Source organism: Chrysochloris asiatica, unplaced genomic scaffold (genome assembly GCF_000296735.1).
Source record: "Chrysochloris asiatica unplaced genomic scaffold, ChrAsi1.0 scaffold00042, whole genome shotgun sequence".
Classification (NCBI taxonomy): domain Eukaryota; kingdom Metazoa; phylum Chordata; class Mammalia; order Afrosoricida; family Chrysochloridae; genus Chrysochloris; species Chrysochloris asiatica.
The window spans coordinates 8,934,189-8,959,668 of NW_006408560.1; the positions used below are offsets into that span (position 1 = coordinate 8,934,189).

The 25,480-nt window shown below is 50.7% G+C and overlaps 1 protein-coding gene across 2 annotated transcripts; it reads right to left on the reverse strand.

Moving 5' to 3' along the window:
* Positions 1-283: 283 nt before the first annotated feature.
* On the reverse strand, positions 284-25,181 carry RORC (RAR-related orphan receptor C). Of its 2 annotated transcripts, none has more exons than XM_006861439.1 (11): positions 25,088-25,181; positions 22,856-22,885; positions 10,733-10,818; positions 10,275-10,416; positions 8,378-8,881; positions 8,031-8,152; positions 6,735-6,867; positions 6,497-6,604; positions 6,224-6,334; positions 4,376-4,485; positions 284-857 (listed from the first exon to the last, which is right to left on the reverse strand). In XM_006861439.1, exons 1-11 carry the CDS (start codon positions 25,125-25,127, stop codon positions 696-698), a joined length of 1,548 nt encoding a protein of 515 aa, XP_006861501.1. In that variant the 5' UTR covers positions 25,128-25,181; the 3' UTR covers positions 284-695. The 2 variants fall into 2 exon arrangements, with proteins under 2 accessions (XP_006861501.1, XP_006861502.1); XM_006861440.1 differs by having other exon boundaries at positions 696-857; positions 6,533-6,604; positions 25,088-25,127.
* Positions 25,182-25,480: the final 299 nt, after the last annotated feature.

The following is a 25,480-nucleotide window of genomic DNA, read 5'->3' on the forward strand; positions in this document are numbered from 1 at the left end:
AGCTAGTGAGCTTCAACCACCAACTTTGCAGTTCAAATGGCTTTGCAGTCTGGCGCATTAACCCAGAGCATCATACCAGAAGTCTCTTAGGCCCTGGGAAAAGGGCAGGGTACCCAACCATTTCCTTGCTGAGTTGGGAGGAAGGAGGAAGGCAGAAAATCTAAAGATTCAAATTCGTGTTATGTAAACCGACTCGACGGCACTTAACAACAACAACAACATAGTTCCTTCTGGGCTCCAGTTACCAGTCTCCGAGCTTGATCCAGCCCTCCCGCCCCCCTCCCCCCAGCTTGAAGCCCATGGAGAGAGGCAATGAGGTATTTCAAAGACCTATTCTTAGCTTCTGAGCCCAGAGCTGAGTTGTGTTCATCAGGGTGGCCTGGACTCCCTTATTATCCTGAGGATACCCTGGTCCTCCTAGAGGTTCTTATATCCCATCCCACCGCAGGGCCACCAGAAGTTGGGGGTAAGGTGGGAAATGAGATAGAACAGAGCTGAGTCTGGAGCTGGCGTCCCTCTATCCCCAATCCCTGGCTACTGCCTCGCTGCCAGGCAAGTCTGTGGGCAGAAAACCAGTTTCAGCGCTTGTTCACGCCTAGAGAACATGTGGGGACCACCCTCCAGATGATACAGGAAAGAAAAAGACTGAGGTGGAAGGGGGTCCTGGGAAGTGGGCCAGCAGGATCTAGGGCAGGTCACTCCGACAGCCCCTCAGGTGGCTCAAGTTCAGTGCTGAAGAGTTCCTTGTAGAGTGGGGGGAAAGCAGCTTGGACCACAATGGGATGGAGGTTCCGGAAGGTTTGCAGCTTTTCCACATGCTGGCTGCACAGGCTCCGAAGCTTCCCCTTGGGTGGCAGCTGGAGATGGGGTTATAGGGAAGCCGGGAGTCAGTATTTCAGCCCAAGGCACCACCTCTCTCCCCAGGGCAAAGACATCCTATCTTCATTCCTGGGCTAGGATAACCTTCCTTGCTTTTCCCGGTGCTCTTGGCATTTCTGGAACAACCAAACCCCATTGAGGGGGGCTTGTATGAAGGGGCTTCAAAACGTTTGTGGAGTGATAGGAACCACCTTGTTCTGCTGGAGGCCACCATCCAAGAAGTGCTTTGCATCCGCTCATCCCCCACAAGACTTCCACTGACTCCTTCCCTTCCATTGACATCTAGCCCTATGATGCCTCCAACATTGATTGCTGGTCCTCCAGCTCCTTCTGCCCCTTTGCCTGCTGGTTAACCTAGAGTCAACCACTGACTAATCACCCCTCCAATGATCTACTAATAAACCCACTGCCACCTAAAAAAAAAAAAAAAAAAAAAAAAAAGTTTGTGGAAAAATGGGATTAAAAGATAATGGATTTTCTCCACAAATTTTCTGAAACCTCCTCACAGGAAATGGGGGACAGGTAAGAACTAATGTAGGACAGGTGCATGTTTCTTGGGTGGCACCTCCAAAGCAAAGACTCTGTAACTCATACTTTATGCTCTTAGAATAATGCATTTCTGTGACTTTCCGGGCTATATGCTGCCACATGTCTCCACCTTTGTTCATACTGCTTCTCTTATCTGGAATTTCTTTCCATCTCTTCTTTGTTTGACTAATTCTTCTATACTTTCAAGTGTTACTCTTCGCTCTCCCCAACTACCTCTTTCCCCAACTATCCTGTTCTGGATTAAAGGTCCTTCCTTTGGGCTTTTCCCTACATAGCTCTTACCGCATTGTAGCAAAATGATCCAATTGTCTGCCTTCCCACTCTAATCTAATCTCTCTCTTTCTCTGTATCATCTGTACCTATCATAGTGCACATGGCAAATGCTCAAGGACTGTTTGTTGGAACTAAACAGAATTTCCAAGCAGGTACCCAACATTGCAAGCAGTAAACTACCACTGCAGGTGCTCCGCCGGAGGGGAAATACAAGAGAAGCAGAGACCCACTTGGAAACAAATGAAGGAAAACCTCACTGGAGAAAGGCTGCAAAAAGCATTTCTCTCCTGCCATTTGCATACCTGTACCTCTCACCAACCACCCCAGCTTCATTTCCTAGAAGAGGAGAAGCCAGGGGAGTGTAGGCAGGCGGGGCAACCCTTGATGATTCTTAAGTTCAGCTTCTTTTCATCTCTACTGTTTCACTTGGAGTTTATCTGGGCTATTACAATAGTTCCCCTCATTCATTTAACAAATATGAGGGGGCTTCGAAAAGTTCATGGAAAAATTCCCTTATCTTTCAATTCCATGTTTCCATGAATTTTGTGAAGCATCCTTGAATTTGTTGAGATACTACCCTGGGCTAGAACTTGTGATGGGCTCTAGTGATACATCCATAAATAAAAGAAGAGCTTGACTGTTATTAAATTTACATTCTGGTAGGAAAATAAAATAAGCAAAGATACAATGTGTCAGATAACAAGTCCTATCAAAAAGAGCAAAGCAGGGCGTGGGGTGGTCAGGGAAAACCTGTCCCGTTGGAGAAAGCCATTTGGAAAACTGATGGAAGAAAATTGCAGGCGGCCGGAATAACAGGTAGAAAAGCTCTGAGATGGGATCAGCTTGATGTGTTCATGGATTACAAGAAGGCGCCATGTGGCTGGAACGGTTGATGTAGGGGCAGTGGGAGGGGAGCAGGTGAGAAAAGAAATCAAGAATCGAGGCTTTTTAGCCATGACACAGACTCTGGATTTGCTTATACGCACGATAGGCAACTATGGGGGGATTGAGAAACAGAATGCCACATGGTGTGATTGTCTTTAAAAGGTTCATTGTGGCTCCTGCAGGGCAGAGAGGGGTGAAGCAGGGTTTCAATTAGGAGGTCTCCCAAATGGTCTAACCAAATGGTCTAAGTGGGAACTGATGGCGGCTGGGTTAGCCTAGTAATAGATTTTTGAAGGTGGAACATATCCCCAAGTTTCCAGTCTTTCATCCTAATCAAAACCCACCAGACATGAAGTTCTTGTTTAAATCATCTTTGCATCCTAACACTATGCCTGGCACACAGCATGTACCCAACAGAGATTGCTTGGATGATTACATAAGTGGTTCTTGTGCACTCGTTCCAAATTAAGTTGCCTAAATATTAGCTCTGATTATATCATTCCTCTAGCCTTTGGTATGCCCGAATGCCTAGAAATAAATCCGTGACTCTTTAATATGGCATTGAAAGTCCTCTGTAATTTACCCATGGCCTAATTTTTAGCCTTATCATTTCCTGTTTTGCCCCCATCAATCTATCCCAGCTCCGGATCTTAAACTTCAGTCACCATGAGCTAGTCTCTATCAATGCACTATTTTACCTTCTTCCTTTGATTCATATTATTCCCTAAACCTGGAATGCCTGTTTCATACCCATGAATATGTGGCAAAACCTTACATCTTTCATAAACCCCCAAAACCAAACCCATTGCCACTGAGTCATAGCGTCCCTATAGGACAGGATAGAACTGTCTCATAGAGTTACCAAGGCTGTAAACTTTACTGAAGTTGAATTGGCTGGTGGGCTTGAACTGCTGACCTTTGAGTTGGCAGCCAAGCACTTAACCACTGCACCATCAAGGCTCCTACATCCTTCATTACCTAGTTTAAATGCTATCTTCTCTAGGAAGCATTTATGAGCCACTCATTTTACTATTATTGTTCCTGTTCTGTGTGCTCACAGAAACCCTATACAGGGTGGCTATGAGTTAGAGTAGACTTGACAGCACTTAACAACAACAACACGCTATCATAACAACAAAGTACACGGTGGAAAAAATACCAGGATTAGATCTTGCATTCACCACAAATTGTATAAACGTGGACAAGTTCCTTCAGACTCCTTATCTGCTACAGGGAGATTTTAGCACCTATCCTATTTGACTGGGTTGCAGTGAGGATGAGAGCGCATACAAGGGTCCTTGAAAAAGTTAATGGAAAAATTAGGTGAAAAGTTAATGGAATTTCTCCACAAGCTTTTTGAAGCACCCTCATATCTGCAAAACTACTTTGTTAATTGCATTGTTATATCACACAGCACATTTTGCCCTATATTAGTTATTGGGACATGAGTCTTTTCTTCATATTAGACTATGAACTCTCTGTGGAGGCGAAGACCGCATCGCTGTATCTTTCCACAGTGCCTTGTACAAGCAGGTGCTGGGTAAGTGTTGGTATATTAAACAGAATTGTTCCCTGGAGGTCCCTCCCAATTTCAGGCTCTCCAATTTCCATCTTTACTTGCATGGAAGTGACTGCTTATTCCCTTCATTCCCACTGCTGTCACAAGCTCTCTAACGCAGTAAGACACACAAGCATTCCTTCTTCTGTACCCTGAGACCCTCACCCTACTAGGCTTGATGTCACAGATCTGCCACTGAGCCTGGTCTTCCACCCAAGGGGCTGCGTTTACCTTTGCCAAGATGCCTTGGCGATGAGTCTTGCAGAGATGGTGATGAAAGGCCAGCTCTAGGTTGTACTGCAGCTGCTCTACTTTCCTTTTGTCTTGGAGCCCTGGCCGACCTAAAGGAGGGGATGGAGCCATAGCAGAGACAAGAAGGAATATGGATGCAAACTTCTACCAAAAGGGTGTGTTCTGGAGGCCATCTGGGCTAGACAGAGGCCTTCTCAACAGAGGGTATATGTGTGCTTCTTGTCTTTGGTAATAGTAAGCTCTGGGACCTTGGGTTTGGCTCATAGTTTACAAAGAAAACTAGGGGAGAGATGAAAGTGGTGAGAATTTTGTCTTCCAACTCCAAGTTATTTTCTCCCTGGTACCCTGATTGCACACAGCCTTTTCAATGTCAGGCACCAGGATTCCACCATGAAAAAGAAAAAAAAAAAAAGTTTGGAAGGGAGCACTCCTTCCCCTCAAAGATGACCCCAGACAGATGATGACCTCAGTGAAGCTCGCCTTCATCCGTGCTTCCTGGCCAGTACCAGGATTCTCCATTTGTCTGTGGCTTCAACACCAAAACAAAAATCCAAACCCACTGTCGCTGAGTTGATTCTAACGCATAGTAATGCTATAAACCTTTACAGGAGCAGACAGCTTCATCACCCCCTCCCTCCACCCTCCAGGAACGGCTTGTGGGTTTGAATTACCAACCATGCAGGTAGCAGTCCAGTGCCTATCCTGCAGTGCCACCAGGAGCTCAACACAAAAACCACCTTTTGCCCTGGTGGTGGTGGTGTGCTGTCAACTAGATTCCAACTCAGAGTGTCCCTGTGTAGGGTTTCCAAGGCTGTAAATCTTTATGGGAGAACACAACCTCATCTTTCTTCCATGGAGTGATGGAGTGGCTGGTAGGTTTGAACTGCTGATCTTGTGGTTAGCAGCCCAATGTGTAACCACTACGCTACCAGAGCTCCTTAAAACTGTCAGCTGTCATCTTCTCTTCTAGTTTTACAACTTCTTTCTGCTCTTAAAGAGCTCTTTTAAGCTTTTATTTCCAGTTTGGAGGGGCATGTTTAGGTCTGTATTCATGGTCTAAAGAATGATAATCTTGACCTTCAAACTCAAGATTAGCAACTCCAGTCACTTCCCCAGGCCTTCTCTGAATACTGAGCATTCAGCTGGGTCAGTTCAGCCCACCCAGTGAATGGAATATCCTGAATGCTGCCAAGTCAGTTCTGATGCATGGTGACCCCAGGTGTGTAAGAGTAGAACTGGGCTCCATAGGGTTTTCAATGTTTGACTTTTCAGAAGCAGATCTTCAGGCCTTCCTTCTGAGGTGACTCTAGGTGGACTTGAACCTCCACCCTTTTGGTTAGCAGCTGAGTGTGTTAACTTCTTGCCAGGGGCAAACAGTCACCCAGGGAGTCCATTATAGGCATGCAGTCTTAAAATTAGTTCACCTTGACAGTGTATTACAATCACCTGGGGAGCTTTTAAAAACATTGTTGCTCTAGCTGCAACGGGCAGATCAATTATATGAAAATCTCTGTGAGTGGGGGCCAGGTGTTAGTATTTTTGAAAAGGTATCCGGTGATTCCAGCATGAAGTCACAACGGAATCACTGACACATAATCTCACGTTTCCCCACTTCCACACCCCCGCCTTGGGCTGCGCTCTCCATCTCAGAGGCATCTCTAAACCTTCACGTTAACCCCTCTTACTAGGTAGCGATATTGGGTGGAGCTCAGTTGCTATTTAAAGAGATTCCCCAGATTTAACCACTTCCTAAGGGCCAGGTTCTCCCATATCCGTCACGCCCTGCTGCCACCTGAATGTCCTTGACCCAAGCCCAGCGACACTCACTGGCATTGATGAGAACGAGGGCTGTGTAGAGGGCAATCTCATCCTCAGAAAAGCGCAAGGCACTTAGGGAGTGGGAGAAGTCGAAGATGGCACCGATGAGCTCGCTGCAGCCTGAAGGGGTGGAAATGAGAAGAGACATTGACCTAGGTGAGACCCCACCCTCTAGGTGTCTGGAGCACAGAGGCCAATCTGCCCTGAAAAGAACACCCTGGGCCACAAAGTTCTGGATAGGGTTGGCATCAGACTCATTTGTCTTTCTCCTCATCCCCTCACCCAAGGCTCGAAACAGCTCCATGCCACCGTATTTGCCTTCAAAAAAGACTGTGTGGTTGTCAGCATTGTAGGCCCGGCACATCCTGACCAACACCACTTCCATTGCTCCTGGGAGTGGGGAGAAAAGATGCAGAGACAGCGTCAGTCAAGCCGGGAACTTCTCTGTCCCCATCAGTGTCCTGCTTTCCTCAGGCCATCTCTCTCCACTAGGCTCTGCCCTCCCGCCCACCCCAGGCACCTGCTTTGAGCAGCACGATCTGGTCATTCTGGCAGAGTTCCATAAAGCCCATGAGCCTCTTAGCGAACTCCACCACGTACTGGATGGCCTCCGTGAGGCGGTGGGCACAGCGCTCCCACATCTCCCACATGGACTGCAGAAGAAGAGGAGGGTCCTGCTGTAGCCCTTTATGACTCTGTGTCCCTCAAGCCCTTGGGAGCCCCAACTAGTAAAAAAGCTTATGAGATACAGCTTTGCCGTCAAAGGGTTTGCATTCTTGTTGAGGTAAAAAGAATACATCCAAAGGTCTTGAACCTATCCTTCTCAGTTTGGTCATGTCTGAGGAAGCCAAACTGGAACAGATCAGAATTTGCAAAATGTGGGTGCCTGGAACAGTAGTTGGAATAGGAAAAGTTATGAGTCAATGTCCTGGAACTGGAGACTCAGAAGAGGCATGATGTGGGAGGTTGTGTTATTGTCAGAACTGTGGAGAGGGACACACATTCAAAGCAGTGCTGCTGGCCACCATCTTTGCATAGGACGCTGTTATTTTGGACTCTGCCAATCAAGAGATCTGGCAGCTGTGCAATGCCCATGCTGCCTTTGTGTTCTGAGAGGGAGATTAAGTTTCTAGTAGTGCATCAACCCATAATTTTCCCAGTTCTGGTCTTTATTCTAGGTACCCACAATTTGCAAATTCTGGTCCATTCCAGTTTGGCTTCTTCAGCCAAGACCAAACGGGGAAGAACTGGTTTGAAGCCCTGCTAACCTCCCAGGGAGGCAAATGTTAAGCACCAAATGAGTGCTTTTAGAGCAGGTGGTATGGTCAGAGTGATAGAAGACAGCAAGCTTTGACACCACCACCCTGTGTCCTTGAGTAAGTCTATCACCACCACCACCAGCTTAGAACCTAAAAATAGGAATAAATAGCATTCTCATGGGTTGGCTGTTAAAAGGATCCAGGATAATTTATGCAAAGCATTTAACCCAGTGCCTGGCAGAGAAGGGGTGCTTAACAAATGGTTGTCAGGATTATGATTATTGTTATTATTGGTAGAGAAGGTGGAAAGTTGGGTGAAATTTTAGTAGGCAGACACTAGGGAAAAACTCATCCATCTGCCAGGGTTTAGACACACAACACACAACATACATAAAAATAAGTGGGTGGGTACACCTGTTGGCAGACCTGTGTCTACAACATCCTGGCCCTCTCCTGCCCATGCTTTTGTTCGTGTGGTTTGTGTTCGTGTGGCCATCTCTGGACTCTCCTAGTGGTGATAGGTGACCTCCCTTCCTAGCATGGCCCCCTGGCCTCACCTTCCTCTGGTAGCTGGTCACCTCCTCCCGTGAGAAGATGTTGGGACGTTGCCGTAGCAGATCCTCCAGCCGCAGCTGACATGTCTCGCGGTACGACTTACAAACGTTCTGCACCAGGTGTTCTGGGGCCAGAGGAAGAAGGCATGAGCTTGATCTTGGCCGGCTCCTACCCCTACCCATACAAGGGGCTCCACTGCCTGGACTACCCCCGCTCTGCCTCCTCCCTGGACTCTTGTTCAGGGTCCCTCAACTCCCTTGGGCACACATGTACACAGGTACTGGCTGAGGACCCTCTCTGAAGTCCCTCCCTCACCTTTGACACCCTATCCACCTCCCCAGCTGCTCACCAATCTCTGTCAGTGAGGCATAAGGTGTCTCTGGGGTGCTGCGGAAACTGGGACTATAGTCCAGACCTCGTCCTGGTTCCCCCAGCCCAAGATGCCTGTGTTCCTCAAAATGAAGTCCGCATCTGTCAGGAGTCAGTTGATTGCTTGTGCTACAGTAGCTCTCTCTGCTGTCAGCCTTGCCCCGCTCAGGGCTGTATTCAAGATGGAAGGAGGCCCTGTTGAGCCCTGACTTGGCCAAGTTACTGGAATATGAGGGCCCAGAACCTGGGGCTCTCAGGAGGCCAGGGGGACAGGCTGAGGCCTCCGGCAGGTCAGGTGAGGAGCCCAGGGGCAACTGGCTGTCTGGGAGCCCTAAGGTATAGGTGAGGGTGTCTGCTCCTTGGCCCCCTGTGGGAGGGGTCTTGGCCACTTGTTCCCGTTGCTGCTGCTGCCTCTGCAGTTGTTTCTGCACTTCCGCATGCAGGCTGTCCCTCTGCTTCTTGGACATGCGGCCGAACTTGACAGCTGAAATAGGTTTAGGGCTCAGGTTTTTGAAGCAGGAGAACATGGTACATATCAGACCAACCAGCATTTTGATCACTATAGGATTTCCTTGCTACTTACTGAATAGCTGACCCTAAGCAGAGCTCCTCTAGTCCAGAGCCTCCCTTCAGGGAACTCATGTTCATGAGCTTGCCCACGTTTTCTCTCTTGTTGGCTTCAAGGATCTATTCAGATCCCTGACAATTTCAACTCCTGAGTCGACTCCTCTAACTTGAAACCAGCTTCTAATAGTGGTCAAATTCAAGGAAAGACTTGGGTTGGGGATTTGGGCCTCCCTCTATTGGGACTGGGGGTGGTCAGGTCGAGAGCCTCAAGCTGTATTGGGGTCACCTCGCCTGTACAGGAGGGTCGGAGGAAGAGGAGAGCTGAGCACACAGGTCTCCCTGTGGTCAGGCCTGCCGGCTCCTTGGTGACCTAGATACTCACCACAGCCCAACCCAGGCTCGGCGGCTTGTTTCTGAACATCCTCTTCTGCTCTTTCTTTCCTGCCTTTTTACTCTCCCCCCACCCCTCCCAGGTGTGGGGGCACAGCCCCTCTCCCCGCCTGCCCCTTTGCGCCCCTGCCTGTTTCCTTTTGCTTTGTTATTTTGGGCACTCAAAAGTGCTGACAAGCTCCTTCTGGCTCTTCCTCACCTCGTGCCTCTCCCTCTTCCCCAATGGACCCCTCAGTGGTAGGGGTGAAGGAGCTGCTGAGATGGTGGTGGCTGAGGAAGATGGATAAAGGCCCTGGGAACACCAACCCTTCCCCATCCCATCCCCACACCTTCTGGGTTGTTCTCTGTCTGGCTCTGGCTCCCTTCCTAATGACAGTCCTGCGTCCTAGGAAGGGAGCTGGAGCTGGAACAATAGGGTAGGAAGGGGAGATTTGGAAGCTGGATGGACTGTGGGCCAAAGGGGAGGTGGAGTGAGAAGAATTCATCCCAAAAAGAAGAGACTGAAGATGTCTGGGGCCTTGGGAAAAGCAGGGTTGTTCTGTTGCTATTGAGATGGTTCTAACTCACGTTGATCTCATGTGTGTAATTGGGGAACTGCTCCATAGGGTTTTCAAGGCTGTGACCTTTTGGGAACGGACCGCCGGCCTATCTTCCAAAGCATTTCTGGGTGGGTTTGAAGCTCCAACCTTTCAGCTGGTAGCAGTGTCCAGAGATTCCTGTGTTGTTCTAGCAGAGCCTAATGTTGGGTACTCCAAAGAGCTCTCATGGAGGGACCTGCCCATGCCCACAGTGGACAGTGTAAGAGAAGGGGTAAGAATGGAGAGCAGACCTCAGGACAGGCATTTTTGCTGACTAACAGGTCAGGCTGCCTCCCTGGAGACTCCAGGAAAGACACAGGGAGACTGCCTGCTTGGCCTCACCATCTCGGGACATGCCCAGTGCCAGGCATTTCTGTAGGCGGCAGTGCTGGCATCGGTTCCGGCTAGTGCGGTCGATGGGGCAGTTCTGCTGACGGGTGCAGGAGTAGGCCACGTTGCACTGCTGGCTCCGACGGAAGAAACCCTAGGGAAAGCAAATGGAGACCCAGACTGTCAGCCTGGCCAGGCCCACTCAGGCCTGCGGGCCTCCATCCCACAAGATCCCACTCCCTATCAGTTTTCTCTCCTCCATTTGTTCTTTTGCAAGTCCTTCCCCAGTATAAGAAAAGGTCTTCCTGAGCACTGGGCCCACCACCTCAGGTAGCTTCTTAGCTGCCTCAGGAGATCATCCCTGGAATCAGAACAGAGGCCAATGCGTCCCTGCTGTGTCCCATCTCTGCAGAGACTCTGTGTGTGCTCCGATACACCGACATACAGGTGCGTGCCTGCCTGGAACTCACCTTGCACCCCTCACAGGTAATAACCCCGTAGTGGATCCCAGATGACTTGTCCCCACAGATTTTGCAAGGGATCACTTCAATTTGTGCTGCAAGAGAGAAAGAGATGGAGGTCAGCCAGAACCCTCTTCTCCATGCTCCCACCATGGACCTAAGCTGCAAAATACAGGTGCATGGTGCTCCTCCACTTCTCCAACCAGTTCAGCTGACCAGTTCCCCCTTGCAATAAGGAAGGGGAAGCAAAGTACCAAATGCTGTTTAGCAAAGGGTCTGCGGAGGCTGATTTTTGTTTGGGAGGTAGTGGTGGAGGGTGTTAGGGGGGCAGCTGGGAGTATCTGCTTTATGGAAGCAAAGAAAAGCAGCTAAAGGAATGCCACCTGTGTAACCCTTCAAGTTGAAAAGCCCCAGTTGCCTCCCTCCCGTTTTGGGACGTATGAGCCCCCCCCCCCCTGCATTACAACACCTGCTTCCCGCCCAAGGGGCTTCCTTTGTGCACCCTCACCTCCTCTGGGGCCCAACTCCAGTAGGCAGAGGGTGAGGCATGGCAGGAACATGTGGTATACCAGGCAGGAGGCCATTGGAGTCAGCCATCCTCTGCCAGGCAGTGAAGGGCAGGGAGGGGCTGCCCAGAGACCAAAGGGTCATCTGGGAGGGTCTGCCAAGTATGGCTCAGGGGAGAAAAAACCAGAGATGGGGCCCAGGAGAGTGGGGCTGAGTGGATGCCTGAACGCCAAGGGAGAAAATCAATGGTGAGGAGAGAGGGTGGCTCTGTGTGCATGACAAGTGTGTCCTCTGTTTACATGTACTTGAGTGTGTCTGTGCCCCATGGTGTGTCCAGGGACTAGAGACCACCTCATTCCACTTTTCTTTTACAGGTGAAGAAACAGACTGCATGAGGTAAGGTGGTTGGCCCACGCTTCCACAGCTAGTTTGCTCCAGAACTGGGCTTTCCTTTAGATTGTCATTAGACTGTTCTGGTACATAACTTTCAGGGTACCCATATCTGTGGGTATGTTTGTTTTTCATGTATGTGTATATGTACACATGAAAGGGATGAGCGATTTGTGAGCCAGTGTGCACATGTGTGCATTTGAGGATATGCCACTGTTTGCTCACTGGGTACGAGGACCCCAGGTTCTCTCTCTTCCCCTGAGTCCATTGTATCCTGTCCACACTGACTCCATGTGCCTGCTGCCCATCCCTCCATCTCTCTTACCACTGCCCCCGGTATCTGCTGAGTTTCAGGGACCAGAGGTGAGCTGAGGAAAGCTTGGAGTCCTTGATGACAATAGCTGCTTTCAGCACTTCAATGGTCTTGCCATCGCCAACCTGCTGCCTCCCCTCTCAGGTGGGGGTCACCTAGGGCAGAAGCCCCTTCTCATCTTTGACATGTCTCTCATGTGAGGGTCAGAGGAAGTCGCAAGTCCACATTCCTGTGGGCACACCTCTAGCCCCAGGCTTCTTGGACCCTGGTCACTTGTAATCCTGCTGATGTGAGGTGGGAAGACAACCACTGCTTCCCTCTATCCCCCTCCATCATCCTTAAAAAGTCTCCTCAGGTCAGCCTGGAGCTGCTTCCTCTTGGGGGACACTGCTCCCTGGTGTCTGAGATTCTTCCATTAGAACTCGATTTCCCCACTCCCCCACCCAGTACTCCACAGTAAGCTGTGGCCACCCACGGCAGGTGAGCTTTTCAATGTTGTTGTTGTTATTATTGAATGTCTTCAAATTGGTTCCGACTCATAACACCCTTGTACAAGGTTGGTGAGCTTGAACCACTGACTTTGCAATTCAAACCAACCTTGCAGTCCAGCGCATTAACCAACAACGCCATACCAAAGCTTTTCAATAAATGATGTGAAAAACAGATTCTATCCAGTAAATGAAACTCATGGAAGGGGAGGGGGAACAGAGGGACCCTGGGGCGGGAGTCGAGAGGCACTAGACCTGCGAGTCATTGACATTCTCTAGGCCTTAGGTCCTTCACCAGTAACAGGGATAAAGTCCACAGTGGTTCACTGGTATCTGCACTGTTTAAGTGGGCAAGTGCTTGTACTTACTGAGTAGATGGGATCTGAAGAAACAAGTGGGTGGAAGGAACTGATAAAAGCATGGATCACCATAGATTCTGCTCTTGCCTCTCTCAACACCTCCCTCCTCCAACACTGTAGTAATTCTTGCCTCAGTGGCTTTGAGTCCACAGAAGAGAGAAACCAACATGAGCCACCCAAAAAGGTAAGTGGGAGAGAGATTAGGCCAAGCCACAGTGGGAACCTGGGCTCCAGCCCAGCAGGCAACCACAAGCCTCCCTGCCTCTTCCCTTCTCCAAGAGCCACATCCGTGTGCGTGTGTATGCTGACCACATGGGTGACCCCAGACACATCTCCCTGCCCCTCGCCTGACCTGCTGCTTGTCCTGACCCTAGGAACCCCATAGCAGAGTCATCGAGACCCTGACCTTCTCATAGGAAGATGTGGTCAGCCAAGCTCCCTCTTCACAAATGCCAGTGTTTGGGGGATGTTAGAACCTGGGATCTTAGCCTCCAGGCCAGCCGCACCCCTATCCTTCTCAACCATGGTCCAGCACAAAGACATACACTGAGACAGGCACATAGAGTTAGAAGCTCTAAGCCACAGAAACCAAGAGGTTTGGGACTGGGAGAAAGCAGGCAAACACCCAGAGATGGAGACACAGCCGCAGAAACAGAAAAACCCACACTTGTGTCCTGGCCTGATGCCCAACTCTGAACCCTCCCAACACCATCAGGCCCTTCTTATCCTACTCCTCCCCCACTTCCCCTGCCACCTGTACCCCCCTCCCAATGCCACAACCTCAAAGAGAAAGTACCGGTGTGCAAGTATGTATGCGCGCATGCGCGCATGACTTGTGAACGGTGGGGAGGGGGGAGATGGGAAGGGGACTGGCAGGGTGGTGGTGTGGTGGGAAGGAGCTGAAAAACACTTCCAATAACTCACCTTCAAAACTTAGCCCTGTAGCAGATGGTGGGAACCCAGATTGGGTAGGGGGAGCTGAGTAATCACAGGATTACTCAAACTGTTGTCTGGGAGCCGGGCCTGCCAGGAACTTACCATCTAAGGGCCTGCCAGTGCCAGGAACTAGAGCCAAGCAAAGGTCAGGAACCCCAAGGCCAACGCCTGTATAACCGGCTCCCACAGGAGCCCCAAATCTAACAGTAACCACTGTCTCCTTGGTAAGTTCTCTCACCAGCAGCTCTCTCCAGAGGCACTTAGAATACATTCCGTATCACAGGGAAACCGTCTAGTGCCACCAGCTTCCAAAAGGAGACTGTGTTTGCGTGTGCAGAGAACACAAGCTTCTTATAATATCTGGTGAGGCCAGCTCCAGGATCTTTCCATCTCAGACAAGATTGCCTGGCGGTCTTGTTAAGAGGTAGATCCTGATACTGGAGGTCTGAGGTGAGGCTTGAACTTTTGTGTTTTAACAAGCTCCCAGTTGGTGCCAGCACTGCTGGTTCTCAGTGTACACTTTGAGTAGCAGGAATTTGGTTCCTCTTCCTGCTTTTGTGCTAGGCTGTCCCTTCCTGGATAAGGTCTCTCTATTGAGCTAACAGTTCAACCTACCCAGTAGTACCTTGGAAGAAAGGTCTGGTGATCTGTTTCCCTAAAGATGGTAAAACCAAGAAAACCTTGTGGAGCAGCAGTTCTACACATGACACATGTGTTCTACACATGACACACGGGGTCACCATGAGTTGGAATCAACTCAACTATCAATGTTTCTTTTTCTAACTCCTCCCTGGAAATGGGAATGGGTTTGGTGGTCTCTCCTTTGAACATTCTTTTCTCTTCCCTGCCATCCAGCCTGACCTCTAAAGCCTCGTTCTGATACAGAAGTAAGAAAAGAGAACGCATGTCTTCTGAGTTGCTTTACTCAGGGATTTTAGGATCCCTGGGGATCCTATCAGATGGTCCTATGTGGAGAAATACGGTAGAGAAAAAATAGTCCCTCCTCTTCCACCTAGGACCTCCTCTAATCTCATCAAGCTCACAGCTGCAAGATTCATTGATAGTGCTTTTTGAATGCATCCAGAAGCCTGGCCCTGTGCCATCTTAGGGAGCCCTGTCCAGGTGCCCTATGCCACAGAGAGGAAGTGGTAGGAGCAGAGGAGGGGTTGCAACCCAGAGGGATCATCCCCTCAAACCCCAGAGCCACCCTAGCCCTGAAGAGGAATGGAGACTGTCAGAGGAAACCTGAGGCTGCCATCTCTACTTGGAGTGCCTTCTCAGTCCAGAATTGGACCCTTCTTCTTTTCTGCCTTCCAGTGGATACTGATAACAGAGGGACAATAGTACCAGACATAAACATAGACTGACTTCTTACCCTGTGTTGTCCCCGCTGCTTTTCATACACTTCTATTGAACGATGACAACAACTCTATGAAGTAGATGCTACTGGTATTGTCCCCATTTTACAGATGAGAAAACACATGTCTACAGAGAATAAGTGGCTTGACTAAGGTTACACTACCAGAATGCCAGGTCTGACATTTGAATTCAGGCCTATGTAACTCTAGAGCTGGTGCCCTCAACCCCTAAGCTCCATACTCTATAAGAATGAGCTGCCCAACTGCATCAAGGACAATGGGATGAGGAGAAAAGTTATGGTCTGCAGGGGGGAAGGGAAACGTGAGAAGTGAGGGGGTGGGCTAGGAATGACATTTCAGGGAGGAAATCCATGGAGTAAATGTCTGCATGCATGTCTAAAGACCTAGGAAGAAGCTACTTCCTCTGTCCCAGCCTCCTGTCTTTCCCCATTTCTTGAGGACAGGTTTCTTGGTGGAACAACTTGACCATCCCCACAGAACTTCCAGCTTTCTTGGAAGAGTGTCTTTGGGGTGTGGACTGGGTATCTTACGCATCTTGGTAGGTCTCTCTTGGTAGAAATGAATGAATGAACGTAAACTAGCGGGAGGAATGCATCCTTCTTCTTAGCTTAGGCCCCTCCTTTCCCCACTGAGACCACAGCTCCAGCCGGGGGTCCCCTGTGCATACCAGCTCCCTCCTTTCTCAGCTCTCAGTTCCCCTAGCTTCTGCAGGGTTGGAAACCAAGGTGGTGGGTGCCACCACATGTGGAGCAGGAGAGGGGGGCTGGGCGAGAGTCAGAAGACTGAACATTTGCCCCAACCTAGCCCAGGCCCTTCCCCCAGCTTAGGAAAGACTTTTCTGCTGATACACCCAGATCCCGTGGCTGAGAAAATAGAGAAGCTAAAACTCAGGTGGGCGAGGGAGAGTCTGGGCCTTTGAAAAAACATGAAAGACAGACAGCCAGCCACCCGAAACCCCCTCTTGGTGCCCCCGCCACCCCCGCAGTCTGAGAAAAGAGGGGAAACAAAGAATTGAGTGAAAACAACCAGTGAATGGGGGAGGGGATGAATCACCAGGAGGAAGCTGAGAAGTGGGAGCTGGTACCACCATCATCATTAGCTTCCCTGCTTTCAGGGCCCCATCTTCTCCTTCCCAAGGTTTCTGTGTAGCCAGGAGCCTAGTGGGCCGCAAGCCCAGTCCTGTTATTGTCCCTTCCGGAAAACCGACATCGTCTGTCCTTCCTGAGTCCCAGAGCTCCAGGAAAGGGAGCTGTGTTACAGCAGCAAGAAGAGTAGAGGTTAGACTTCAGGAAGGACTAGCTATTGAAGACAGGAGCAAGACCCCAGAACTGCCTTTCTTGAAGAGCCCTGAGCGTGGGAAAGCCCCTGTTCTCTGTTAGTCTGAGTCAGGGGAGGGGCAGGGTAATCTCAGCACAAACCACATTGTGATGGGACAGGAGGGGACTCTCCCAACTTTCAGGGTCATGTGCTTGGAGTGTTTGGGATTTCTGTTAGGAATGGGAAGAAATGAAATGGGAGGGTGCAAGAAGGATGCAGGGAAGGAGGGAGCACTTTATAAGGCCCTCAGAGGGCCTGGGCTCTCAGGGTGAGATCTATGGCATCCTGGGAACTTACTTGGATTTTTCTGGCTCCCTACTCCTTGAAATAATGAACAGACTTGAAAAACTTGGGCAGGGCACAGCAAAGACAGGCATGTGACTCCATGCGCCATCCTGGACTAATAATGCTCAATCCCATAGGCTCCACACTGGCCATGCCCCTCAGGATGAGATGAATGGGTCACCCACCCTCCGACTGGCTGGGATGCTGTTTGACTAAAAGATAAAACATTCTTTATCTGACAGTAACAGGTCACCATGTAAGGGAGTCTGCATTGTCCTTGTCTGGAACTCATAAAACCCAGGCATCCCCCTTACTGCTCTCCAAAACAAAAACAAAAATTCCAAACACATTGCCGTCATGTCGATTCTGACTCATGCTATCCCCATGGGTTCCAGAGTTGTTGTTAAGTACCGTGGAGTTGGTTCCGACTCATAGTGACCCTGTACAGGGCTTCCGAGGCTGTAAATCTTTATGGGAGCAGAAAGCCTCATCTTTCTCCCGTGGAACAGCTGGTAGTTTCGAACTGCTGACTTTAAGCTTCACAGTCCTATTCGTAACCACTACACTACCAGAGATCCCACTGGGTTCCAGAGTAATACTACTTTATAGGGTTTTCTTGGTTGTAATATTCAAGGAAGTAGATCACCAGGCCTTTCTTCTGTGCTACTGGGTGGGTTTGAATCGTCCATCTTTAGATTAGGAGAACAAATCATTCGTGTAGGAGAACAAACCATTCATGCTATTTGGGCCTGTCAATTACTTGGTGTCTCCCCCTTACTACTAATCTCTCTTGTCTCTCTCCTTTCCTTTTTCTGCTCTCTAGTCGTGTCTCTGGGGTTTGTGCCTCAATGATTTTGGTTCTCCCATTATTTCTTCATGTTTCCATGTTGGTACCCCCTTGCCTGCCCTTTTAGTTCATGCTTTGTATCTTTCTTTATGTCTCGATCTGTTTCTGCTCTTGGCTGTCTGACCTTGGTCTCTGTGTGTGTCACAGTCCCAAGTACTCTCTCTCCAGCTGTGGTCAGAGGGAGTGGTGGTGGCCAGCACTCACTGGTGAATGAGTCAGATAACTTGGGGCTATGAGGTACCCAGATGTGGCCATGTGATCAGACCACTGGTGTTGAACCCCAGATTAGAGGCGATCCCCCTCTTTTACCTACCAAATTGTGTGGAGTTGTAGAAGTTATAATGTAGGACGGTCCAAGTATCTACCTCAGTCAGTACTAGCTCCTACTCTCCTGCTAGGCTCTGAAGTACACCCAGTCATAACTTCCCAGGGTTGATTCACTCTTTTAAGACCACCTCTGGGAAGACCAGTCTGTTCCAGCCTTTGGAACAGGTGAGAGGGAAAACTGGAGCTCTAAGAGGTTCTTGTTCTGTTTGGAAGGTGTTGGTTTATAATCCAGCTCACACACTTACACTAAGGCTCCATTCCCATTAGAGAAGTAGAGTTGCCCATTCTTTCGCTTCCTCTACCCTCTGGGAGAAGTAAGTCTCTCTCCTTAGTCCTGGGCCCTCAGTCAGGTTTGTAGTTGTTGTTTTGATTTGCTAAAAGAATTCTCCCTTGTTTTGCAGCTTGAGGAGACCAAGGCCCAGTGATTCGACTAAGACCACAGGGTCATTCAGTGATAAAATGATAGCTGGCCTTTTGACTCTCGGCCCATGGTCTTTCCAGGATCCAATATGGCCTCCCTTCTGTGGCTTGTAGGAAGACCCCAGGTTGGACGACCTTAGGCCTCAGGGTCCTTAACCCTGTGTTCTGAAAAGCTCTCTGGCTTCTCTTACATGAATACGGGAGGGGAGGCAGGCAGTGGTCTGACTTGCCCACCCTTGCTCTTGCTCTGCTGGAAGGCAAAAGGGCATCTCTCCACCCGCTGTTGGTCCATGGCTCCAAGCCAAGAAAAGAATAAGTCTTTTTGTTCTTGTCTTCACTGCCTTAATTCTCTATCAACTGAGCAACTGAAACTGAGGACTGCACACACACACACACACATACACACACACACACACACATGCACGGCGTCCTAGCTGGGTTCCACTTGGTTCTCCCATCCCTAGACTGGACAGAAACTGTGGTGGCTCTGAGGCCTGGAGGCTGACCCCTCCGCCTGCTGGCCTCAGTTTACTCTCTGTCCTGCTATTTCAGGGCACAGCAACTCCTCTGGCCTTTTCCGCCCTGGGTCTCAGTCTCTTTTTGTCAAAGGAGGTGCCAAATTCCTCAGATACTCTTAGACATCCTCTCCAGAACTCATGACAGAGGAGTCCTTCAACACCCCCTTTACCGTCACTGATGTATGGGATCTATCTGGGGAGCGAGAACACCCATCTACTCCATCCATTTTAACAGATCCTGACCTTGACTGGTGGGACACACCCTGCCAGGGAGGAGCACTCAGCTTTCCTCACACCGTTCCTTTCCTAGAGGCCTCAGGAAGGATGCCAGGATCCAGGTTGCCCCCACCCCAGCCCCATTCACTTACTTCTCATGACTGAGTCGTGCGCTTTCCAGCCTTGGCTACCTGTCCTCCTCTGCTGGGGGTGGTCCAGGGATGGAGGCACAGTTGTGAGAGTGGAGGGCCAGGCCCTCTCAGCAGTAACTCAGCCCACAGCTCTGCACCAGCTCTCCCCTATAGCTTCTGGGCAGGGCGGGGGGGGGGGGGGGGTGTTTAAGCTCCACACTGCACAGGTGGCCCAGGGACAGCCTCCCCCAACTCCGCACCTCAGGGGTGCAGCGGGTAGGATGACAGGCACCCCACGTGGCCAATCTGGGCCTGGGGCAGGGTGGGGGGGGCAGGGGGAGGGTGTGAGGGGTGGGGCAGCCAATCGTAGGGGGTGTTGGAAAATTCCAAAACCACATGTGACAGCCACACGCGGTAAGAGCTGTTTCCACTCGCCAGGGTGGTTCTGGCTGGGGAACCAGAATGGAGCACACACAACCTGGGGCCAGGTTCTTACTCCCCCTCCCCCTGAGGAGCTTCCGAGCTGGGCCCTCTTTGCCAGATGACGGCAGAGGTGAGTCTCAGGAAGTCTGCCTGGCATGGTGACGTGCCACTTGAGAGCCCTGTGGATGGCCAACAGCCATGCCCAGTGTGGTCTGGGAGACTTTTCCCCCCACTCACCATGGTCACATCCCCTCCCCATACATACAATATATGCCCTGGGCTTGGGAAGAGATGATGATAATAGTAGCTGTAATAAGGTATGGTGGTGTGGGTTAGTGCGCTGGGCTGCAATGTAGGTTTGTACCTCAAGGTTGGTGGTTCAAGCTCACCAGCCGCTCCTTGGAAACCTTATGCAGGGTCGCTATGGGTCAGAACCAACTCTATGGCAATTAACAACAACTACCCCTCCTGCAGATAGTAGGCTTTTGCCTGGTAGATTGTTGTTTTTAAGTGATGCTGACCTTGTGATTCACAGACCAGTGCTTTTCCTACAGTGCCACACCAGGACTTTAGTCCATTAGAAATTTCCTCAGGAACAAAGTTTCTAAAGTTTGACTGTAGCTAATGATGATGGTTTCCTGGTGTGGCGCTGTGCGGTAATGCGCCAGACTGCAGAGTCATTTGAACTGCAAGATCAGCAGTTCAAGCTCACCAGCTGCTCCTTGGAAACCCTATACAGGGTCGCTATAGGTCAGAATCGACTCGACTCGATGCCACTTACCACCACCAACAATGATGATGATGATGATAATAATAATAGTGCTTACTATGTGCCAAAGATGTTTCTAAATATTTCATGGAGTTCTAATCCTTGTAACTTCATGAGGTAGGTACCATTATTCTCATTTTAAAGATGAGAGAGGTTGAGTAGAGTATCTCAGCTTGAGAAGTCTTCTGGTATTGGGGTTTCCCTATAGGGTTTTTGACCTGAGGGTCCTTTTGAGACGGGGCACTAAATTTCAGAGGCCTTCTTTCTTAGTCTGTTATATGTGCTGTATGGTACAGCGTTTCTCTTGGGGTCTCTCAGTTTCAAGCCTGTTCTTGGTCTGGGAGTCACCTTAGGTTCTTCATGTCAGAACTCCTCTTGGGGATGTTTAATTTGACAGTCATTTCCCAGAGTCTCTCAGTTTGGGGAGGCCTCCATGACCCCTGGATTCTCCAGGCCAAATCTGCTACTAAGGCTCTGAGCTCTCCAGTCTGTAGCAGCTCCTGGGTCTGGTACTGGCCTTTCCCAGATGCTGGGCTGCCTGGGGCCTGTAGGAGCTGAAAAGACTGGGGCCACGGCTGTCAGCCTGGATTCTCATGAGGACACTTACTGGGTGGAGGACAGGGGTGGATGAAGAGAGCCAGTAGATTGGAAAAGGAACAAGGAGGTTTGGTTCTCACCAAGGTTTTTATGGTTAGGGGCTAAGGGCAGGAACGGGATGGAACTTCAGTGGCTCCCAGTTCCAGCTTCTCCAAATGTCCCCCTCCCACTCCCCCATGAATGGTCCCTGGCCACCCCTCCCTGAGCTCACCCGCGTCACTCCCTGACCCGCTTTCCTCCCGGGGCCCTGCTCAGCATTTCCGTGGGGCCCTGTGGCTACGGCAGGCAGGATTGTGCTGAGCAAAGCAACCCCCCAACTAGGAGGAAGTAGCCTCCTGAATGGCCCCCAACCCCTGCCTGCCCGGCCCAGGGAGAAGGGTGGTGCTGCAGCAGCCCTGAGATTTCTCTGTAGGATAGGCACTGGACTGATAGCCACAAGGTTGGCAGTTCAAACCCACCAGCCACTTCTTGGAAACCCTGTACAGAGTTGCTGTGAGTCGGAACCAATTTGATGGCTCTTCACAACAACAGGAGGGATGGCAGTGAGCTCTCAGGAAGAACTGGCAGGCAACCCAAATGAGGACAGTGGGAAATGCAGGAGGCCTTCCTCCCCCAGAGTGGTCCTCACTAATTCAGGGGCCCAGGCTTATGGAGGTCTTCCCCAGGGGCCCATGGATGGCTCAGGTAATGTGAGAACCTTGGGATTGAGGTGGAGTGGGAGTTTCTGGGGAAGTAGCGTCTCTCACAGACCAGAGGTCCTTAGGGAAGATGCTTACATGCTAGTGACTATTGAGAAGTCCTTTCTGAGACCTTGCCTCCTTCTCACATGCTGCAGTCTCAGTCTCTCCAAGTGTCCCTGCCCATTCTGTTTCCTAGCAGCTTCCTTGCGCTCCAGCCCTGCAGAGCCCTGCTCCACACTTGTTCACACCTTAGGATGTGTTAACCACAGAGACCAACACCAAACCTGGCTCTGCTGCCACAAAGCCTGGCGCACTCCTGGCCTCCCACAGATGTGGGAGTGGCTGAGGCCACCTCTGTCTCCTTGAACTCTTCATCTTTCCTTCCTCACTCAGCACCCCCACCTCCAGCCCCCTCATCTCCCATTTCCTTTTTCCAGGCTTCCCCTTTCCCTTTGTTTGCTCCTGGTTTCTTTACAATGTTCTCTGTTCCCCAACTCTTCAGGTTTCTGCTTTACTGCCTCCTAATTGCCCTTCTGGTAGTGTAGTGGTTACTAATCGGGCTGCAAACTACAAGGTCAACAGTTAGAAACTACCAGCTGTTATGTGGGAGAAAGATGAGGCTTTCTGCTCCTGTAAAGATTTACAGCCTCGGAAACCCTGTTCAGGGTCACTATGGGTCAGAACCGACTCGACAGCACTTAACAACAACAACAATTGCCCTTGTGGAGTCCTGGTATGGTGCTGCGGGTTAATGCACTGGACTGCGGTTTGAACTTCAAGGTCAGCGGTTCTAGCTCACAAGCCGCTGTTCGGAAACCCTATACAGGGTCACTGTGAGTTGGAAGGGAGAAATGAGGCTTTCTGCTCCCGGAAAGATTTACAGCCTCGGAAACCCTGTACAGGGTCGCTGTGAGTTGGAACTGACTCCACGGCACATAACTACCACCACCGCCATGAGTTGTAAGCTACTTAACGGCATTTAATAACAACATTGCTGTTATCTTCTCTTGTGACTTTTTCGTTCCCTTCCTCTCCTTTCCCTCCCTCCCTGTCTTCCCCTTGCTTTCCTGGCTCTGCTTAGGTCTGAGCCCCTGCTGCCTTTGCTTTCCCCTGTCTTTCTGTCTACCTCTGCACCATTCTTCACAGACTTCCTAGAGTCTTTGCTGATTTCTCCTCCATCTCTTCACACCTTAGCACCAGTTCCTGCCCCGTCCCTGCCCTCTGACTCACAGGTGTGGGTCTTCTTTGCAGCCAGCAGCTCTGTAGAGAGAAGAGGGAGTCAGAGTCAAAAGCCGGAGGCCATGGGGCAGGACTGAGAGACTCGCATCCCATTCACAGCTGCCTACACCTGCCCATTGTTTCCCCACCCCCACCCCCACCCCCGAGGAAGTGGACCACCCTCTGCAGCATGCTCTCTCCTTCATTCCTAGCTCCTCAGCTGGCTTCCAGGTCCTTAAAAACACCAGACTCCTCATGGCCTCTGGGATTCTCACCAGCTGTTCCTTCAAACCAGAATACCTTTCTCTTCCACACTCCTTAATCTAGTCAGCATCTCTGTAGCCCTCAGGCCTCAGATTTCATGCCTCCTCCTTGGGGAAACCTTTTAGACCTTTCTGTGGCACTTGCACACTCATAGCACCTGCATTTGATTTCCTGGCACTGGCCAAATTAAGTAACCACCACGGTGGTGTAATTGTCTGTTAAACTGGTCTTTCCTGCTAGACTCCGAGCCCTCTGAGGGTAGGGACCGTGTCTGTCTTATTCATCTCCTATGAAGTCCTGGTGTGATGCTGTAGGATTAGAACTGGACTGTACGATCTGTTTGAACCTCAAGGTCGGTGGTTCAGATCCACTAGTTTCTCCTTGGAAACCCTATGTGGCAGAACCCACTTGATGACACTTAGCTGTAACAACAGCAACTCCCTTGAGCTTTCAATAGTGTTTGGCACATTAAATCTCTGTGGTTGCTAATCGGATCCTGGAAGCATCAGGGGGCTCCAAAGGCCTGGAGTTGGGAGGAGGGCAATGAGGTGGTTTGGAGGTAGATGAGGGGAGAGCTGCAAAACACAGGGCCCCACTCTTTGCCTTCCTTGAGAATGGTACACTGGCTTGTCAGCCTGCAGAAGGGGAAGCCTTTGCTCTGCAGCTGCAGCTATGTGATTGGTTGCCATGGGGTGGGCAGGGACCCAAGGATCTTTGGGAGAGACAGGGAAGACCATCTGGGTGGCAGCTGCTGAGGGTAGAGCTAGTGCATGGTTGGGTTGTTCATCTGCACAGTTAGCGTTTATGAAACACCTACCAAATGAGCCCATGGGAAGAGGCCTCCCCTGACAGACCTTGATCCATTTCCTAGATCCACAGAGCACGTGGCCTGTTTGCTTGTCCCAGAAAGTCCTGCAACACTGCCTTATGCTCCCTGCACCTTCCCTAACCTCTGACTTGGATCGCCTGTTCTGTTTTTTTCTTCTTCTGCTATCCAATTCTCAGCCCTTCTGCTCAGGAGATGTCCCCTATGCTGCGCTGGGTTGGAGCCTGGACCCTGCTGGGATGGGGGAAGGACTGCCCATGAAGGGAGTGGCTCCATCAGGCCCCTCCTGCCTCCCCTGATCCCGCCTGGCCCCACTAGGCTTCTTCCCTGACGTGGCACCTCACAGGCCTCTAGCTTTGTACCTCAGAGCAATCTTGGGGGGAGGGGGCGGGCCCTTCCTCTGCCAGGTGGCCTTGGAGCTTGACAATGCTTGGTGCTTATTCACACAGCTGAGCAAGCATGTGGCCTAGGATCCTGCCTTGAGGGGGTCCCTAAATAGACGTTGGTGATGTCAAAGGCTACCTAACTCTCTATTCATTCCTGCCCAGCCCCTTGCCTTTTCTCTGCAGAAATGAAACACTATAGCCCTGGGCTGGCGGGGAAGAAGGTGCCAGACTAGTGGGCCTGGGCAGCTCACAGGGCTTGGCTGCTTCCTCACCCTTGGCCTCCCTTCCTCCCAGGCCTTCACTCCTTAAGACTTCCTTCATTGTTGAATGAATGGGAGGCAGAGTGGCCAGTCTCGCAGAAGACTTCAGAGAAGCAGCACCTCATCTACCCCCAGGAGCTTGCTGACCTCTGGGAGGGCTGGTCTGCCCTCTGGTCCCTCAGATTCACGGATTTAGCTTTCTTGACCCCTCTTCCCTTCTTCTTTTCCCTCACCAGTCTCATTCTTCTCTTTTCTCTTGATGTAGCTCCTGTTCCTACCCTTTTCCTTTTCTGTCACCCTGTCTGCCTTGTCCCCAGTTTCCTTTTCTGTACCTCTTTTAGACTCTCTCAAGACGTGTCCGGCCTCCCCTCCTGATTTCCCTGCCAGCCAGTCTCTGTCTGTTCTCTTGTCTAGCCCTTCTCGGGCTCTCTCCACCCCTCCTCACTATTTGCCTAGCCTCTTTCCAGCTCTTCCTTCCACCTGCCTGCAGGGCCCAAGGGCCTCTTACCCTGCGAGGCTTGGTGCTGTGTCTGTGGGGCCCTGTCCATGGGGTAGCTCCCTTGGTGCCGTCCTTGTTGCCCTGGCTGCCCAGGAGGGCAGGGAGCAGGGCCCAGGGGAGGAAGGAGGGAGGGAGCACCTGGCCTGTCGGCAGGCAGGGAAGAGGAGTGGCTGGCAGAGCGTCCTGGCACTGTGAGAGGACCTGGAGAGAGACCAGGAACCAGAGTGTGGAGGTTAGAGAAGAAACTGGATGGATGAAGGGGAGGGAGCTAGCATTCATTGAGCACCTACTGTGTGCTGGGCCTTTTGCCAGACACTTTATGAACATCCATAATTTCATTCCATCCTCACAATACCACCATAAAGCATACTCCTTTCTTCATATTTCTTGGTGCCAAGTGAT

Bases quoted from the DNA above. Each gene is read 5' to 3' on its own strand.
- RORC (XM_006861439.1), bottom strand. From the start codon at position 25,127: ATGGACAGGGCCCCACAGACACAGCACCAAGCCTCGCAGG. The intron at 10,417-10,732 runs GTGAGTTCCAGG...TGCTTTCCCTAG, and splicing joins TTACCTGTGAGGGGTGCAAG to GGTTTCTTCCGTCGGAGCCA. The intron at 6,605-6,734 runs GTGCCTGGGGTG...CCCCACTCCCAG, and splicing joins GATCGTGCTGCTCAAAGCAG to GAGCAATGGAAGTGGTGTTG.